We start from the raw sequence: 20,463 nt of genomic DNA on the forward strand, positions 1-20,463 counted from the left end.
TCCATAATTGTAAATAACATCGTTTAAAAATATACTGAACAAAAATATAAACACAACATGTAAAGTGTTGGTCCCATGTTTCATGAGCTGAAATAAAAGATCCCAGAAATTTTCCATACGCACAAAAAGCTTATTTCTCTCAAATTTTGTGCACAAATTTGTTTACATCCCTGTTAGTGAGCATTTCTCCTTTGCCAAGATAATCCATCCACCTGACAGGTGTGGCACATCAAGAAGCTGATTAAACAGCATGATCATTACACAGGTGCACCTTGTGCTGGGGTCAATAAAAGGCCACTCTAAAATGTGCAGTTTTGTCACACAACACAATGCCACAGATGTTTCAAATTATGAGGTAGAGTGCAATTGGCATGCTGACTGCAGGAATGCGCACCAGAGCTGTTGCCAGAGAATTGAATGTTCATTTCTCTACCATAAGCTGCAACCAGCCTCACAACCGCAGACTATGTGTAACCACGCCAGCCCAGGACCTCCACATCCAGCTTCTTCATCTGCGGGATCGTCTGAGACCAGCCACTCGGAAAGCTGATGAAACTGTGGGTTTGTACAACCGAAGAATTTCTGCACAAACTGTCAGAAACCGTTTCAGGGAAGCTCATCTGCGTGCTTGTCGTCCTCACTGCAGTTCAGCGTCGTAACTGACCTCAGTGGGCAAATGCTCACCTTCGATGGCCACTGGCACGCTGGAGAAGTGTGCTCTTCATCTGCCACCATCACCTCATGTTTCAGCATGATAATGCACGGCCCCATGTCGCAAGGATCTGTACACAATTCCTGGAAGCTGAAAATGTCCCAGTTCTTCCATGGCCTGCATACTCGCCAGACATTTCACCCACTGAGCATGTTTGGGATGCTCTGGATCGACGTGTACGACAGCGTGTTCCAGTTCCCGCCAATATCCAGCAACTTCTCACAGCCATTGAAGAGGAGTGGGACCACATTCCACAGGCCACAATCAACAGCCTCATCAACTCTATGCAAAGGAGATGTGTCGCGCTGCGTGAGGCAAATGGTGGTCACACCAGATACTGACTGGTTTTCTGATTCACACCCCTACCTTTTTTTTTTTTTAAGATATCTGTGACCAACAGATGCATATCTGTATTTCCAGTCATGTGAAATCCATAGATTAGGGCCTAATGAATTTATTTCAATTGACTGATTTCCTTATATGATCTGTACCTCAGTAAAATCTTTGAAATTGTTGCATGTTGCGTTTATTTTTTTGTTTAGTGTAAATGTGGTTATTGAAATCAAACCAAGCTGCAATGTTAACGGGTCTGCAGTGGGTAGCTGTCCAGCAGCACTGGTTACAATATCGTACTTCACTTGATTCTTGGGTTTGCAGCGATCCTGAATTTCTAAGAGTCCTCTGTCCAAACAGACGGGTTTCATTTGTTGTTGTATTGTTGTTGTCTGTAGCAGAAAAACTACAAGACTGTAATCTGAGAAGTGAAAGCGTGTTTAGCACGCGGGGGGTACAGCACTTGTGTGATACTGGCACTCACTTTGACAGATACAATTAAACCTCTTTCCAGCCAATTAACTGTCAGAGTGTTTATTAAAAAGTGAAACAAGCCAATTAACTAAGACTTCTTCCTCCTTCAGCGAATACTGTGCAGAACGAAGGCGGGATGGCGAGTTTAGCCAGGGCGATGTCTTGTTTCATGCGGCGGTTTAGTGCTGTTGCTACAATCGGCAGCGTGGGTAAAGCGATCATCCCCGTTGTTTTAGGAATGTATAGTTAAAAAAATATTTGAGCTTGTTTTGTCATTGTCATTTTTCCATGATTAAATTAAGAAACTGAGATGGATTAATGACACTAATAACACCTTTAAAGGCAGGCAGAGTGCTCCGAAATAAGTAGAAAACCTCAAACCCTAATATCCGTTCTGGTATATTTAGACAAAGTGTGATACATCCTGGGTTATTTCAGACAGCGGTCAGCCGAAAGGCTCGAGCTGCAGCCCTCTGAACTACACTGTTGTTATGATGTGCTGACAACTCACACAGATCAATTCTATCTGTCTTGTCAACCTGCTTAAGATTGCGTTATTGCTGAATGTGATTTTATAATTAATATCACACAACATATACAGATAATAACATCAGATAATATTATACAGATAATAACATCACTTTTCAAATTTAAATTTCATCGATTAGGATGTAGAACTAAGTATAATTCCAAAATTCTCTAATAGTATCTTATTCAGAAAAACAAATCTCTTAACGAAACTTTTGTATTTAAATAAACATAATCATTGCCTCATATTTCTCTTCCATTTTTATCTATCTCTCTATCTATCTATCTATATATATATATATATATATATATATATATATATTATATACACACACACACAGTGCCATGAAAAAGTATTTGCCCCGTCTGATTTTCTGCATTTTTGCACTTTTTCACATTGAATTTGTTCAGATCCTTTTGTGGGTTGCAGTAGTATATAGAGAAGTCTGAGAGAAAAAATGACACCAAAGTTTGGTGCTTCTTTCATTTGTTTGGTGTGCAAGGTAATCAAATACGCAATTTCAGGTGTGAAAAAGTTATTGCCCTCCACTAGTTAACTCAACCCAATTAAAGGGATAATTAGAGTCAGCTGTTTGAATACTTTGGTTAACAATCAGGCCTGATTTGGGCCAACCCTGCCCAATATAAATCTGACTAACTTACCATCAGAGTGAAGTTGTCAGCACACAGTAATGAATCTTCCCAGGAGTGGACGTCCTGCCAAAATCTCTCCAACAGCAAGGTGTAAAATCGTCCAGGAAGTCACAAAGAAGCCTAGAACAACATCTAGGGATCTGCAGGCCTCTCTCGCCTCGGCTAAGGTCAGTGTTCATGACTCCATCATCAGAAAGACACGGGCAAAAATGGGATTCATGACAGAGTAGCAAGACGGAAACCACTGCTTACTAAGAAGAACATGAATGCTCATCTAAAGTTTGCCAAAAAGCACCTGGATGATCCTCAAGAGTTCTGGAACAATGTTCAATGGACAGATGAGTCAAAAGTGGAACTTTTTGGCCAACATGCTCTGTATCAGAGAATTCTACAGGAGAATGTCAGGCCATCCATCCGTGAGCTGAAGCTGAAGCGCAGCTGGGCCATGCAGCAAGACAATGATCCGAAACACACAAGCAAGTCTACATCAGAATGGTTCAAGAACAAGAAAGTTTAGAAAGTTTTGGAATGGCGTAGTCAAAATCCAGACCTAAACCCCATTGAGATGTTGTGGCAGGACCTGAAACGAGCAGTTTATGCTCGAAAACCCACAAATGTCACTGAGTTGAAGCAGTTCTGCATGAAGGAGTGGGCCAAAATTCCTCCACGGTGCTGTGAGAGACTGATCAATGACTACAGGAAGCGTTTGGTTGCAGTTATTGCTGCTAAAGGTGGCGTAACCAGTTATTGAGTCTAAGGGGGCGATTACTTTTTCACACGGGGGCATTGGGTGTTGCATTCTTAATAAATAAGTATCAGAATTTTGTGGTATTTGTTCACTCAGGGTCCCTTTTATCTAATATTAGATTTTGGTTGAAGAACTGATTACATTCAATGTCAAAAATATGCAAAAATTCAGTAAATCAGACAGGGTAAATACTTTTTCATGGTACTATGTGTGTGAGTGTGTCAATGTGTGTGTTATACAGCACCCTCTCATACACTGTAAAAATGCCATTGACAGACTCGATTTAATAAGAAAACACTGTAACATACTGACCTTCTTTGCAGCATTTCCTATAAGAAAGACACAAACGGAGGTGTTACTATTCATCAGCTTTATTGATTGATTTCACAACATGTCAGAGTCTTTGTAGAAGTAAGAGCCAGTGCATCTACTGAACTGCCACTTTGGAAATAAGTATCCTTTTGTTTTACTGGCAATACACTGCTGTGCACTAGATGGCGCTGGCATTTACTAACATAAAAGACCATTTGGCTGATCTAGCCTTTATTATATACGTCTATGGCAAGCTGATCTAGCCTACATTATATATGTCTATGGCAAGCTGGTCTAGGGCAAGCTGATCTAGCCTACCTTATATACGTCTATGGCAAGCTGATCTAGCCTACATTATATACGTCTATGGCGGCAACTAGAAGTGAAGATCTGCCCCAGAACAACCCTAAATAGGAAATTGAAGTGACGCATTCTCTAAACTGGAATTCCACGTAATGTCGTTGCAGTTCTGACGCGAGGTGTTTAAGGGACTTTTTCAGCCTGAAAAAAGAAACAAGGACCAGGGGTCACAAATGGAGTTTAGAAAAAGGGGCATTCAGAACAGAAAATAGGAGACACTTTTTTACACAGAGAATTGTGAGGGTCTGGAATCAACTCCCCAGTAATGTTGTTGAAGCTGACACCCTGGGATCCTTCAAGAAGCTGCTTGATGAGATTTTGGGATCAATAAGCTACTAACAACCAAACGAGCAAGATGGCCCGAATGGCCTCCTCTCGTTTGTAAACTTTCTTATGTTCTTATGTTCTTAATAATAACAGTCCTGGTGCTATTCTAGGGGAGACTGAGCGCAGAAGCACGTCGTGCGCACACCGGAGCTCCGTTTTCAAGGTGGTCCTGGGTCGTTAGGCTTCAGCCTTTACTTCTGTTTCGTCGTATAGTCTTGTTAAACTTCGTGTGCCGCCCTTCAGCTCTATTGACGAAAGCACACTGTCTGCAGGAGTTACAAACGCTTCTCTATAGAGCGGCGTGTGAGTGTTAGTTGTTCATGACGTCACTCGCGCGTCGCATTTCTCGATGAGCGGATACGAATGTGCTCATTTCTGACACCGGACACATTTCAAGCAGTTTGTTTAAATATTCACAAATCCATACTCACTGTTTGCAACTAGTTTGACTGAAAAAGGGGCAAGGAACAGGATGCCCGCGAAAACATATCTCAAGAAGTCCCAAGCGTTTGCTTCGAAGAAAACAACACAAAAACACAGCAATTAGCAAAACATTCATATAAATAAACAAACAAACAACAAAAGCGTCATAGCACTTTCCCTTGTTCAAAGTTTATGACGTATTATATTACAGTTATAGAATCTAATTTTTTTTCTTCAGTTTTGCTTTTATATAATTACATCAGCTTTTCAATAGACAATAGCACCTGTACTTCAATTGAAGAATGTAGATTGGTTTCTTTATATCATCCATCATATATCTATACAATCGGTTTAACTGTGTATTTCGGTATCGGTTGCCAAATTTTAACTAGGTATCAACAACCGTCCTGTTCTCTTACTGTTCGATGATTGAAAGAGATTGACCTCCCGGAGTTTGATGATCGCGTCCCCTTGCACCACAGCGCACCAGTAGACGCCGTGTTCTGCGCCGGTGAGCCCGCTCAGCTGAACGAGGAAGACCCCCCCTTGTCCCTGAGGTCCAGGAGCAGACCCTTGCCATGGTTTATGATCGCACGGCTCCCGTTAAGCGCGAATCCATCGCAGCACAGCGACGTGTTCTCCTTGCACCACACTTTGACTCTGTCCTTGTACTGGGAGCTGTAGTTGCATTTGATCTCGATTAGATTCAGCGTAGAATACACACCTACGGGAAATTCATTTATAACGCGTTAAAGGCAGTCGCATTTACCACCGTGCAAAGTTTGCGCTATTTGTTTCAGAAACAACAAAGACCCGACGAGCCTTTAACTTAACATCAGTGCTTTCGTTTTAGAAAAATACAAAACTTCTGTTAACTTAGCACGGTGGTGGTAATTATTTGCTTTAACAATAGTTTTTAGCACTAATAATTTTACAAAACCTAAAATAAAATACTGTACATCAATAAATTCCAAAACATCCCAAATTAGAGTTTTTATTAACATTTACGAATATGGACAACTGTTGTATTAATCTTTGTGGCAATGTTTGCATAGTGAAATTATACACACTCGCATTTAACAGGGCAACTAACTAAAAGTAATGAAGTCCGGTAAAACCGAACTGACAATGAAAGCGTGTAACCAGGAACCGAGATTTAATTACATTTTTTTTTAGTAAAAAAAAAAAAAAAAAAAAAAAAAAAAAGGCTAAAAACTCCACACATGCCAGATTAATTTAGATTTAAACATAATAAAAACATATTTAATAAGTTCCCAAAGTCTTAAATCAGATATGTATGTATTTATTTATTTATTTATTTAATCATTTATTTATTTATGTTTTGTGCTTCACGCTAATTTGGTTCTGCGTTTAAACATTCTAAAACAAAAAAGAGTATGGTATATAAAACAACACACACACACACACACACAAAAAAAAAAAAAAAAAAAAAAAAACAGGAACCAGCTGACAGGGATATGTAAAATCATATAGCTTGGTAAGCTTGTCCTCCCCAAGTATTTTAAATAACATTATCTTAGAGGCTTGCAGTGCAGTACCAGTACACACTCACACACACAGCTGTGACGGTCTTACCTGCGCAGAAAGTAAAGAGCAGTACGATGTATAAACCACCCATGTTGTGAAGTGGAGGCTCGCAGCGCCCCTGCTCCGTGCTGCTTCTACCGGTTTGTGCAGAAGTTGGTAAATTTAAACCATTAGATGTTCCGCTTCCCGTGGGCCGACATAATGCCACTGTCACCGTAGTTAAAAATAAGAGATACTATAAACCGCAGACTCTTTTCATTGGCCAATGTACTCCAATCTGAGCAAGATCTACAAATGAACAGGACTTCGCACAAAATATCTTAGATAAATCTTTATAAAAGACAAAAAAAAAAAAAAAAAAAAAGAAAAAAGGAAGTAAAATATTTATTAGAAGTGTTCTGAAACGACATATTATTATTATTATTATTATTATTATATTATTATTATTATTATTATTATTATTATTATATATTATTATTATAATTATCTTAGCAGACGCCCTTATCCAGGGTGTCTTACAAGTGTTATAAAATACCGCAGTGTAAAGTATCACAATGCAAAATATCACAGTACAAAGTATCACGTTACAGATAAGAGCAGTTGTAAAGTACAATAAAATCAGTAGCAAAAGATAAGGAGCACAACAGAGAATCCAGTAGATAATTGCATGTAAGAGCAGGTTCGACTGAGAGCAGTTACACTTCTATTAATATTTGCTTATACAAGTGAAGTCCAGTAAGTACGATGAATGTTTGAGAATGATTTCAAATGAAAGCAATTACCAAAAAAACGTGAATACAGATATCTATAAGAGTAAAATACAAAATTCAGAAAATAGTTAATAATAATTAAAAGCAGTAGTAGAATACGGCAAGTATGGAGCAGTTCAGTGCAAGTACAAGCTGATGAAATACTGGTACAGTTGGGTGCCATATGGTCCAGTATAGTGGAAAGTTGTGAGGTTTACAGATGCTGTCTGAGCAGGTGTGTCTTGAGGAGGCGCTGGAAGGGGGTCAGGGGCTGAGCAGTCCTGAAATCCGTGGGCAGGTCGTTCCACCACTGAGGGGTGAGGGTGGAGGGAGCCTCTCCGCTTCTAATTTATTCCATGCTTTATTTTAGGTTAGCACTCGCTATCTAAGGATTCAGGTTTGCACCCGCTATCTACTCCTTCCTCTAGGGACGCTGTGCACAGTCTTGAAGGCCAAACTCCTTTTCATCAAACCAGACAACCCCCTTTTACTTGTTTTCTCTACTAACAACTGTTCTCATAGCCCAGGCTTCCGCCCTGTGAACTATGATACATATTACACAAAAACATGCAACATACAACTGTTATTTATAGTGAGGAAAAAAGGTGCAGATACAATTGGCAAAACTTCTTATTTTTACAGAAAGCAAAACAGATCAATTACACTGAACTAGTAAGACAACAGTGTGTCCTCACTGTGTGTGGTCAACGCTAGGGTTGGCCGTGCTCCGGTTTTAATAGCTCTGGCTCCGGAGCTGCTTTGGTAGCTCAGCTCCAGATCCAGGCTGGCTCCAGCAGCCCCTGCTCCAGCTCCAGGCTGGCTCCAGAGCTGATGCAGACCCCCTGCTCCAGATTCAGGCTGGCTCCAGAGCTGATGCAGACCCCCTGCTCCAGATTCAGGCGGGCTTCAGCAGCTCCTGCTCCAGCTCCAGAGCTGATGGAGACCCCCTGCTCCAGCTCCAGAGCTGATGGAGACCCCCTGCTCCAGATCCAGGCTGGCTCCAGAGCTGATGCAGACCTCCTGCTCCAGATTCAGGCTGGCTCCAGAGAAGATGGAGACTCCCTGCTCCAGCTCTAGAGCTGACAGAGATCCACCCTGCTCCAGATCCAGGCTGGCTCCAGAGCTGATGCAGACCCCCTGCTCCAGATTCAGGCTGGCTCCAGAGAAGATGGAGACTCCCTGCTCCAGCTCTAGAGCTGACAGAGATCCACCCTGCTCCAGATCCAGGCTGGCTCCAGAGCTGATGCAGACCCCCTGATGAATAGGCTAGGTACAAACTTGGTTCCTAATGTGTTTGAAGCAAATCTGTTATTCACAAATAAGTCAAAATAGTCTCTGTTTTCACCTTTCAAAGTACCATTGACCAAGAACCAAAACCACTGATGCAATAATGACGCCTCCTTATATCAACAAAAATATTATGTATATTAAAGTACATCTTCACTTGCATGTAGGTACTTCATATTCTAATTTATTCTGTTCATTCAAGTCTTTGAACTGAATAATTCAGGAAGGAATTCGTTTTGAATAGTAGGAAATAGCGGAGCTGCGGCAGAAACTCCGCTAGCTCTGGAGCTCAGCTCCGAAAACTGGCAAGCTCCACTCCGGCTCCAGGCTTCGCTCCAGCTCCAGGCTCCACCCCACTCCGGCTGCAGGCTCTGCTCCGGATCATGGCCAACCCTAGTTTTGTACAGCATGTTTTTCAAAGACTAGGCTTCAATAATGATATACTGTTGTGCACATGCCTGCTTATAATGACTGGAATACACACAGAGATACCAAAGTGGAAGGATTAGTTACATTCATATACTTTGCATTGTTCCACTCTTTAGAACCCGAGAGTGGCGTACATAACAGGTTCTGTTACATCAGGGTCAGGAAGTGCACGCTCTCCTCTTCCTTCAGGAGAGGGCGCTGTTGTAACTTGCACAGCTGAGTAAGTAACACCGACCTCATTGTCCAAGGAAATCTAGGAAAGAAAAGACTGGGCATATCATTACTTAGTGATATGTAACTTCAAAGCACAGGCCAATGCTTTATTCATCACATTGCTGATGTTATTATTTTTGTTTTATTTTATGAACACAGGTCTAGGAAGTTGTTTTATAACAAAACCTAAAAAGGCTGTTTCTCCACTGATCTACCTAATTGCAATACTAGCCACCACAATGTATAGATAGCGACACCCGGTGGCACTGAATTGAATAGCAAGAGTCCCGAGGCAGAGTTGTGTGCCTAAGAAACGTCAGTCCAGTAGACAAAGGTTTCCAAGGGACTGACGTGTGCTCTGTACAGTTTAGTACAGAAAGATTTCTGTTATACCGTAGGCAGCAGTGTGACTTCTGCAATGTGACACAACAGAAAAAGAAGAAGTTTTTTGCGGAACGTCTGCATTTCACAAGGGTAGCAAAAGAGGAACCTGCGTTCTGGTTCCTTCCTTCAAGCTGAAACCAGACACATGTATTTTAAGAACAGGCGCTTGTGCTCACAAAGAAACCTTCCCCATAGTATAGACCTGCTTTAACTCTGTTCTTTGCGGGTCGGCAGCATTACTTCTGTACGTTTTTCAGAAACTTTTGTTTAAAGCATTTGTATAATATGCATATAATCAAAAGCAGTATCCTAAACTAACTGATTTTATCATGTTTACAGTGACGAATATTACCAGTCACAGGAACACTGATAAGAAACCAAACTCTATGTCAGCACTTCACTTTTTTTTTTTTTGTTGCTGATTCCAGCACGAAGAGAAACGCGCACTTAACTGAAAGTCATTGTGTTTCAGTCATCGCTTCGTCTGCTTTTAATACCCAGACAAAAACACCACCCTGGGCATTTTATCCTTTTTTTCATCCTTATAGGTATGGACCTTTAGTGCTGGAGGACAACACAGATCTGAATGGCTCCACTGCAGACCCGCTGGTGCCCTATCAGCCACAGGGGTCGCTGGTGCACGGTGAACCGTGGATTCCCCTGCCAGCCTAATCCCTCCCTATCCGGGCGGCACTCGGCCAATTGTGTGCCGTCTCCTAGGAACCCCCAGTCACGGTTGGCAATGACATAGCCTGAATTTGAACCTGATATCTCCAGGCTATAGGGCGCATCCTGCACTCCACGCGGAGCGCCTTTACTGGATACGCCACTCTGGAGCCCTTTATAGGTACGCATTTAACAACAAACCTGATCTGATTTTGGTGCCTTTTTCATTATTGTGTGGGAGGCTACTTTACATTTATTTATGCAAGGAATAATGCTCTTACCTCTGAAGACACCTTCTCTAATGGTGCTCTTACCTCTGAAGACACCTTCTCTAATGGTGCTCTTACTTCTGAAGACACCTTCTCTAATAGTGCTCTTACTTCTGAAGACACCTTCTCTAATGGTGCTCTTACCTCTGAAGACACCTTCTCTAATGGTGCTCTTACCTCTGAAGACACCTTCTCTAATGGTGCTCTTACCTCTGAAGACACCTTCTCTAATAGTGCTCTTACTTCTGAAGACACCTTCTCTAATAGTGCTCTTACCTCTGAAGACACCTTCTCTAATGGTGCTCTTACCTCTGAAGACACCTTCTCTAATGGTGCTCTTACTTCTGAATACACCTTCTCTAATAGTGCTCTTACCTCTGAAGACACCTTTGTTAATAGTGCTCTTACCTCTGAATACACCTTCTCTAATAGTGCTCTTACCTCTGAATACACCTTCTCTAATAGTGCTCTTACCTCTGAAGACACCTTCGTTAATAGTGCTCTTACCTCTGAATACACCTTCTCTAATAGTGCTCTTACCTCTGACAACACCCTCTCTAACAGTGCTCTTACGTCTGACAACACCCTCTTTAATAGTGGTCTTACCTCTGAAGACACCTTCTGAGTGCAGGTCTTCTTCTCTTCTCCTGGAATTGGGAAGCAGAAATCGGAATGTATTGAATAAACCTCACATTCAGCAGCGGGGGGAGAGACTGTAGCAGGCTGTACACGGCAACTTAATTTAATATTCAAAAGGTACTGATAGTGATATTGATGTCCAAATGACATTCCTGGGGTTTCTAAAAGATGCATGTTACCATTCAGTTTCAGTCACAATGGGCATGACAGCTAGTCGCACCGTTTCTGCTCAGCTGGCAGTAGCTTCCGTTTCCATGAATGCACAGATATCTTGCTGCACAATTCAGCACTCACTGTTCCCGAAGGAACCACAATCTAATACTTTCAAAAGCTTAGGCTAAGCAATGCGTCATCCCAATTGGAGGAGCAGTTTTTCACATACAATACAATTCACATTTCCATAGCGCCCATACATACAGACATATAAGGGGCATACACCTACCTCTGTTTTTTTTGCTGTTTGATTTTTTCTTAAACCAGACAGCAAACACTGCCAGCAGTAACAGGAGAAAAACCAGCAGAGTGATGGGGATGATGTATTCCAGCCTAAAACAAACAGATGAATAATCTTCAGCAAAAAAACAACAACCACAAAACATCTGTCCTGCTCATAAAATGTTCATAGTCGTGACGAAACGTCCTTCTCTACCACAAAGTCACTCTTAACATTGATCTTATTTAATGTTCATTGTGTTTGTAAACCCTGGAAGAAGCTACACGGTATATATTTACCTGTAGATATTTTCCTGTTCGGCTGAAATAAAAAATAAAAAAAAATAACAATTACAATGCGCACCGAACAAGTGGAAAGTATAGAAATGCTGATGCTGCTTCTGCAGGTTATCCACTCCCTAATTATCATTCAAAAAAGATAAGCTCTGCTTTGAACATTATAAAAAGAGTAACCAGAGTTTTCTGTGTGGCGCGCTACGCTACTGTATATAAGAACATAAGAACATAAGAACATAAGAAAGTTTACAAACGAGAGGAGGCCATTCGGCCCATCTTGCTCGTTTGGTTGTTAGTAGCTTATTGATCCCAAAATCTCATCAAGCAGCTTCTTGAAGGATCCCAGGGTGTCAGCTTCAACAACATTACTGGGGAGTTGATTCCAGACCCTCACAATTCTCTGTGTAAAAAAGTGTCTCCTATTTTCTGTTCTGAATGCCCCTTTTTCTAAACTCCATTTGTGACCCCTGGTCCTTGTTTCTTTTTTCAGGCTGAAAAAGTCCCTTGCGTCGACACTGTCAATACCTTTTAGAATTTTGAATGCTTGAATTAGGTCGCCACGTAGTCTTCTTTGTTCAAGACTGAACAGATTCAATTCTTTTAGCCTGTCTGCATATGACATGCCTTTTAAGCCCGGAATAATTCTGGTCGCTCTTCTTTGCACTCTTTCTAGAGCAGCAATATCTTTTTTATAGCGAGGTGACCAGAACTGCACACAATATTCAAGATGAGGTCTTACAAGTGCATTGTACAGTTTTAACATTACTTCCCTTGATTTAAATTCAACACTTTTCACAATGTATCCGAGCATCTTGTTAGCCTTTTTTATAGCTTCCCCACATTGCCTAGATGAAGACATTTCTGAGTCAACAAAAACTCCTAGGTCTTTTTCATAGATTCCTTCTCCAATTTCAATATCTCCCATATGATATTTATAATGTACATTTTTATTTCCTGCGTGCAGTACCTTACACTTTTCTCTATTAAATGTCATTTGCCATGTATCTGCCCAGTTCTGAATCTTGTCTAGATCATTTTGAATGACCTTTGCTGCTGCAACAGTGTTTGCCACTCCTCCTACTTTTGTGTCGTCTGCAAATTTAACAAGTTTGCTTACTATACCAGAATCTAAATCATTAATGTAGATTAGGAATAGCAGAGGACCTAATACTGATCCCTGTGGTACACCGCTGGTTACCACACTCCATTCTGAGGTTTTTCCTCTAATCAGTACTTTCTGTTTTCTACATGTTAACCACTCCCTAATCCATGTACATGTGTTTCCTTGAATCCCTACTGCGTTCAGTTTGAGAATTAATCTTTTGTGCGGGACTTTGTCAAAAGCTTTCTGGAAATCTAAATAAACCATGTCATATGCTTTGCAATTATCCATTATCGATGTTGCATCCTCAAAAAAATCAAGCAAGTTAGTTAGGCACGATCTCCCTTTCCTAAAACCATGTTGACTGTCTCCCAGTACCCTGTTACCATATAGGTAATTTTCCATTTTGGATCTTATTATAGTTTCCATAAGTTTGCATATAATAGAAGTCAGGCTTACTGGTCTGTAGTTACCTGGTTCAGTTTTGTTTCCCTTTTTGTGGATCGGTATTACGTTTGCAATTTTCCAGTCTGTCGGTACCACCCCTGTGTCAAGAGACTGCTGCATGATCTTGGTTAGCGGTTTGTAAATTACTTCTTTCATTTCTTTGAGTACTACTGGGAGGATCTCATCCGGCCCAGGGGATTTGTTTATTTTAAGAGCTCCTAGTCCCTTTAACACTTCTGCCTCAGTTATGCTAAAGTTATTTAAAACTGGATAGGAACTGGATGACATGTGGGGCATGTTGTCAGTATCTTCCTTTGTAAAAACTTGTGAAAAGTAATCATTTAACATATTTGCTATTTTTTTTTCTTCCTCTACGATTTTGCCATTTGTATCTCTTAAACATTTAATCTCCTCTTTGAATGTTCTCTTGCTGTTGTAATATTGGAAAAACATTTTGGAATTGGTTTTAGCTCCCTTAGCAATGTTCATTTCTATTTCTCTCTTGGCCTTTCTAACTTCCTTTTTGACTTGCATTTGCAGTTCTGTGTACTCTTTCTGTGTACTTTCTTTTTGGTCCTTTTTTAATGCTCTGTAAAGTGCCTTTTTTCGCTGAATATTTTTTTTTAATTGATCTATTAAACCATTTTGGCAATTTAGTTTTACATTTAGATTTGTCTACTTTAGGGATATAATTGTTTTGCGCCTCTAGTACTACGTTTTTGAAGAACAACCATCCTTCTTCTGTGGGTGTTTTCTCTATTTTACTCCAATCTACTTCTGTTAGTCTCTGTTTCATACCTTCATAGTTTGCTTTTCTAAAATTGTAAACCTTAGCTTTAGTCTTTACTTTTGAGGATTTAAAAAACACTTCAAATGAGACCATGTTGTGGTCTGAGTTTGCCAGTGGTTCTCTGACCTCTGTTTTAGTTATTCTATCTTCGTTATTTGAAAAGACTAAATCAAGGCATGCCTCCCCTCTAGTGGGTGCCTTGACAAATTGTGTTAGGAAGCAGTCATTTGTCATTTCCACCATTTCTATTTCATCCTTCGCGCTACCCACCGGGTTTTCCCATTTTATTTGGGGGAAGTTGAAATCCCCCATTAGTATGGCTTCTCCTTTGCTACACACATTTCTAATGTCATTGTATAACAGATTATTGTGCTCACCGTCTGAATCTGGCGGTCTATAGCATGCTCCTATTATTATGCCTTTTGAATTTTTGTCTGTTATTCTGACCCATATTGATTCGGTTTTATTTTCTTTGTCCAGGTTTAACACCTGGGCTTCAAGACTGTTTCTTATGTATAGCGCTACCCCTCCTCCTCTTCTGTCCTGCCTGTCTTTCCTATACAGTGTATACCCACAAATATTATATTCGTCCCCATCACTCTCAGATAACCACGTTTCTGTAACACCTATCACATCATAGTTACCTGTTAGTGCAGTAGCTTCAAGTTCTAGAATTTTGTTTCTGATACTTCTAGCATTTAGATAAATGCTAGAAGATAGCATTTAGATAAATACATTTAATGGTTGTCTTACCTGAGTTGTTGTTCTTGTTTTGATGCGGTCTCCCTTCTGTTTTTTTGTTGATTTCTCCCCCCTTCCTTTCTAGTTTAAATGCTTTTATATCTTCGTGCACCAAGTCGCGTGATCCTAAAGGTGTTAAGTCACGATATATATCTATATATATATATATATTATAGATAGATTATATTATATTATATAATATATATCTTTGTCCCTTGGGGAACAAAATAAAATTTATTTAATAATCATACTTACTGTATGCATCGCAAGAACAGAACACACCGAAATGCAAAGCTTACCTTCATTAATAATAATTGAGACGTATGTGTACGCCATCGAATCGAGTCCAATCATTTCTATCCCACACCAGTAATGTCCATCTGGTATGACTTGTTTTATAGTAACGTCAATCTTTCCTTTTTTATCATCCTTCACTTCCACGATCTCTTTGCCCTTCCCGCTGCTGTCCGCAATAACAGTGCATGTTCGCCGGTAGTATCCGTGGCACCAGTACTTATTATAATCTATGTAAGCCATGTCATACGTGTATGGTATAACACCCTGCCGTCGTATTTCTGCCGAACCTGGACCTTCCTGGGCGAACGCTGCTGAAAGATAGGAAACGAGACACCGACAGACTTAACCATATTTATATATATATTATATATATATATTATATATATATATATATCATATATATATATATAGACAGACAGACAGACAGAGAGCTAGATACACACACTCTTATCCGTTTTGCCATTTCCCTTTTTTTTTTAATTTAAGACCAATACAATACATGTGTGTCTCTTTTCTCAGTCTTGATGTTAATATGTAAAATTTAGACACAGGTCAAAGCAATGTGTCTCAGATCGCAACCCTCACCTGCTTGAAAGTGTAGCAGCAGTAATAAGAAACACTTCAGATTCCAGAACTTGAGAAGAAACGTGCAGTGCTCCATTGCCTGTGCGCGGTAAGGTCTGACTGAAGAGACGTGAACTTCCCCTTTCTATCTGGGATCTGGTCTAAGCACGATGAAGAGCATGTTATAGTTTTAATCAGAGAATCGTGCGAAGGGTGTCATAACAACACTTCTGCGTGGGGCTATTCTGTTACAGTACAGACCAAGCTGCTAAACGGAGTACTAAGATGTGTTGAAAGAGCTATACACAAATCACAACAACAACAACAACAACAAAAAGGGACCTCAAACAAGTTTCGTTTTCTTGTAATTAAAACTAGACTGCATTGTAGCAAAAGCATTGGCACATCGAATTTCAGTTTAACCAGGCTACGCGTTTCACGTGTGGAGCACTGGAAGTTGGTTGCTTATTCCTAGCGTTCCGCATTTTCGGTTTTTATGTTAACACATTTTAGCGGCATTTGTTCCTGCATTCTGTACATAGCTAGCGGTAGGCCTATATATCATTAATGACTGGTTCCCAGCTAACAAAATGATGTTCCCAGAACATTATGAGACTGTTATTCTAAGGTTAGGAAAACATTATGAAGTAATGTACAAAGTGCATTTTTTTGGAAAGTTTTCGTAATGTTTTGAGAACATTCGCAACGAATGTTATGAAGTAACATTTACACTACTTTCAGGTCACATTGCCGAACAGACGAAAACAACACCAGATGACTCAGACTCCGGTAATGGGGTTGGAGCTCTTGAAAATAGTGTAGCTTGCCCAGGGGACGGCAGCAGCAGGGTTGGTAGGTGACGTAATCACATACAAAGGCATAACGATACACGCTGCTTGCAAAGGAGCTGGCTGTTTTGTACAGCAGTATCGGCGCTGTGCTTCAGTGCGAAAGGTGCCCGCCTGTGTGTAGAGTGCATCGTCCTGTGTGATGTGCCTGCCTGCGGGAACCGAGGTTCGCTACAATACACTCATTACTAGACACAGGGGCGTAGCTAGGAATGGAAATGTAGGTGGACGGACAAATACCTAAGATCTGACGTCACATGAAATAGTTTACATTACAAACCTGATTTAAATCCATTAAAACGGAATACATAAAATATCTGAGCAGCGCAAAGTATCCTTAAAATGCCTTCTCACATAACCTACAAAAACAGAAGGATTTAAAGAGGCTGTCTGTCTAAAAATGACATTCCCAATTTATAGTGACGTAGGTTATCAGTTAATCATATGGACTTTTCATACTCGTAACTTTTACAGTATGTCATTGTCTAATATGAATTAAATGGAATGGAAATCGAATTTGAAAGCATCACATGTACTATCTGAAACATATAGAATGTGAAGCTGTTTATTACTTCAGAATTGCATCTACTGTACCTTTATATCACGTGACACCCACCTTATTTGGCACAATTTCACTTCAATACAGCACAATCTATAAATCTATAAAAATGACATCACTTAGGAGCCTGTGTTTCTCAGAAATAATCAGTATAAAGGGCAGAGATAGTTTTCCACAACATGTCAGGAGTGTTAGTGGTCTTTTCAAGGGCTGCTTTACAATGAATGCATTTCTAATTCTTTTGAATAGGTTTGAGCTCATTCTTTTTAAAAACGTTCATTGCAAAACCTCCACTCATTGAAGTATTTATTGTCATGCTATCTTTCCTTTTGTTTTATCTGTCAGGTAAGGACCTGGATATCCCTGAGAAGAATGGAGAGTGTCTCTGTAGGGCTGTGACCGATGAAGAGGAGAAGACTGCTATTCTGAATGAAGTTCACGCAGGACACTGGGATCAAGAGGATGATGGAAAATCAATCAGCGATTTTACTGGGAAGGGATTGTAAAGGATGTGGAGCACTGGTACTTTAACTTTTTTTTTTTCTTGCTGCTTTTCAATTCCTGATTTAAGTATTATTTGTTTCATCATTACTGTTTCCCTTAAGATCCAGAATTATGAAGCATGCCAGAGATGTGAAAGGGTGAAGACTGTTGCCCCAGAACTGAAGCCAATCAAAGTTGTTTCTCCGGGTACAGGATCAGTGAGTATTACATCATTATACTTTTATAGTGAGGTCAGACAAAGAAGGGAAAAACATACGGGATTTAAACAGTCTGTAATATCCAGAAAACTGAGTGCTTAGTCTGGTAACAAGCTTTCTTGCTAGCCACTTAAACAGACTGTAAGCATGTGCTAGCAAAACAATCATTTGACAACAGGTTGCAGCTTACAGACTAATTAGAGCAAATGTCACACTGTCACATGACACCCATCTGTAAAGTGATTAAGTAAACATCCCAGTCGTCCACTAGGGGGGAATCTGCTGTATGCTTTGTAAAGATAGGTGCATCAGGACAATCTCCCGTACAAACTGATACAAAACCCAATGACAGCAATGACTGCCCTAAAAGCATTAACTGGCAATTAATCTAAAAAAGTTTCCATAAAGTTGTTATCTAAAAACATGTTCTGGGTGACAGAACTACATTTAGGTAGCGGTACAGAAGAAAACGTGGAGAATACTGCATGCTAAAAGAGTCTTCATTGGACACTGTTTAGGCGATATACTGCTGTCTTACAAGGAAATAGTATACAGAGGAAAACACGTGGTGTCGTTCCTATTTGTCTAATTGAACTTGTTAATGTCATGCATTGATAGAGAGCTTTATTATACATACTATTGACCAAATCCTTCTTAATTGCTGATATAGTTTTAATTTGTTTTAGGTGTTGATCTCATTGGACCATTCCAGTCTTCGAAGGGAGGACACCACTTTGCTTGACGTACTGATTTCTTCACGAAGTGGACCGGGGCCATCATCCCCATCAAAGACAAATCAGCTGCTTGCAGGACCTCTGAGTATAGAGGAGTGATTTGCAGAGCTGCACGTGGGTAAGTATGATAAGTAAAGGTGTAACAGATTTATTATTTAGGTTTTTTGTTAATTTTATACTAAGCATTCTAGCTTAGTATATTATACTACCAGTAACATGTGGTAATGTCTATCAAGCAGCATTACTACAATATACAGCTACTTACGTACAGTATGTACAAAAGGGCATCATTGGTAATAGTATGGAGGACCAAAACGGTCAAAATTAAATGAAGAAATACGAAATCATGAAATAATGAAATAATGAAATCGTGAAATAAATAATTAAATACATACATTTATGGAGAAATCTACACCTATATAAAATATACCAAATTATGAAATATTTTGCATTATAATATTAAATAATGGCCTTTTTCATTTCATAATTACATTTTTCCAAATTACTTTTTTCACAACGGCGCTTTTCATTTCATAATGACGCATTTCATAATGACGTTTTTCATAATGATGTATTTCAGAATCACGTTTTTCAAAACTGTGTCTCAATCAAAGCAAGTGGGCAGTATCTAGCCACCGATTGGATAATCCTTTGTGATCGATTTCCTTGGCCTTGGCATCACGCCAGCGCTGACAAGGGATCAAGCGGATTGGCTGAGCTAAGTACCAATGTGTATCTTTGTTACATTTTTCTCGAAAATTGAATTCTCAGAATACAATCGTTAACATAGCATTCGTTTACATAGAGACGAATGTGGGTTTTTATGGCCGTTAATTTGGTACACTAGTATTAGCATCTAAACATATCTGAATATTTTGATGCATTGAAAAACTGCCCCGGTGAAATTAGGCTGATATTGGATATTCCATATTCACACAAAGCACTGATATTTCACCCAATGAAAGATGACATGCTAACGAGTAATTTAAGCCATGTCTCGTTGATTTGCGAGTTAGCAATCTCTAGTTAAGAACACGGAAAATAAGCGTACATATTCACTATTCATTGTACAGTAGGTTACGAGATATAATGGTTCATAGCTCCTACATAACAACTCGCAATGCAATACCATTTCACCTCATGAAAGATGGCATCAACAAACATGCCATTTCTATAAAAATTCTCTACATTTTAGAAAACCTTTTGTTTGTTTAGTTATAGGAAAATCGTTGCGTTGCAAAGCAAAACCTGGCTCTTCTTCTTCTTCTTCTTGGTAGTATTATTGTTGTTGTTGGTGATGATGCTTTTCTTGCTGTTCTTGTTCTTATCCCCATTCTTGTTTTGTATAAAAATTAAAACATATAGTACCCTAATCGTGTTTTGTCATTTGATACTACATATTCATGTGCTGTCCTATTTCTCTAACCTGATACTTGCAAGTTTTCTCACACTTTAACATTATAAACCACAGGAGGGATGCCCTGGCAGCTGCAGTTCTTTAATGGGGTGAAGCGAAACCAAAAGTGTGTATATATAATTATAATTGTGTATAATAGATCTTGACTGATCCTGACAAAAACATAAAACAGCTCTCTTTTGAGCAAGTGTGTGTGTGTGTCTATATATATATATATATATATATATATATATATATATATATATATATATATATATAGACACACATACACACACACACACAGTGGCTTGCAAAAGTATTCAGACCCCTGACCAATTCTCTCTTATTACTGAATTACAAATGGTACATTGAAATTTCGTTCTGTTCGCTATTTTATTTTAAAACACTGAAACTCAAAATCAGTTATTGTAAGGTGACATTGGTTTTATGTTGGGAAATATTTTAAAGAAAAATAAAAAAAAACTGAAATATCTTGCTTG

At 39.6% G+C, this 20,463-nt stretch overlaps 1 protein-coding gene and 1 long non-coding RNA gene across 4 annotated transcripts; one reads left to right on the forward strand and one right to left on the reverse strand.

The window, feature by feature from the left end:
- Nucleotides 1-7,739: 7,739 nt before the first annotated feature.
- On the reverse strand, nt 7,740-16,099 carry LOC121299952 (transmembrane domain-containing protein TMIGD3-like). 2 transcript variants are annotated; one of them, XM_041228222.1, is made up of 6 exons: nt 15,747-16,099; nt 15,164-15,469; nt 11,788-11,809; nt 11,498-11,601; nt 11,023-11,063; nt 7,740-9,137 (listed from the first exon to the last, which is right to left on the reverse strand). In XM_041228222.1, exons 1-6 carry the CDS (start codon nt 15,820-15,822, stop codon nt 8,997-8,999), a joined length of 690 nt encoding a protein of 229 aa, XP_041084156.1. In that variant the 5' UTR covers nt 15,823-16,099; the 3' UTR covers nt 7,740-8,996. The 2 variants fall into 2 exon arrangements, with proteins under 2 accessions (XP_041084156.1, XP_041084155.1); XM_041228221.1 differs by having other exon boundaries at nt 15,164-15,472; nt 15,747-16,095.
- A 351-nt stretch (nt 16,100-16,450) lies between these two features.
- LOC121299953 lies at nt 16,451-20,206 on the forward strand. 2 transcript variants are annotated; one of them, XR_005947481.1, is made up of 5 exons: nt 16,451-16,739; nt 17,478-17,654; nt 17,738-17,833; nt 18,520-18,685; nt 19,148-20,206. It is a non-coding gene; the product is annotated as an uncharacterized LOC121299953 (long non-coding RNA). The 2 variants fall into 2 exon arrangements; XR_005947480.1 differs by lacking the exon at nt 16,451-16,739 and adding an exon at nt 17,278-17,381.
- Nucleotides 20,207-20,463: the final 257 nt, after the last annotated feature.

Source organism: Polyodon spathula, chromosome 25 (genome assembly GCF_017654505.1).
Source record: "Polyodon spathula isolate WHYD16114869_AA chromosome 25, ASM1765450v1, whole genome shotgun sequence".
In the NCBI taxonomy this organism is placed as follows: domain Eukaryota; kingdom Metazoa; phylum Chordata; class Actinopteri; order Acipenseriformes; family Polyodontidae; genus Polyodon; species Polyodon spathula.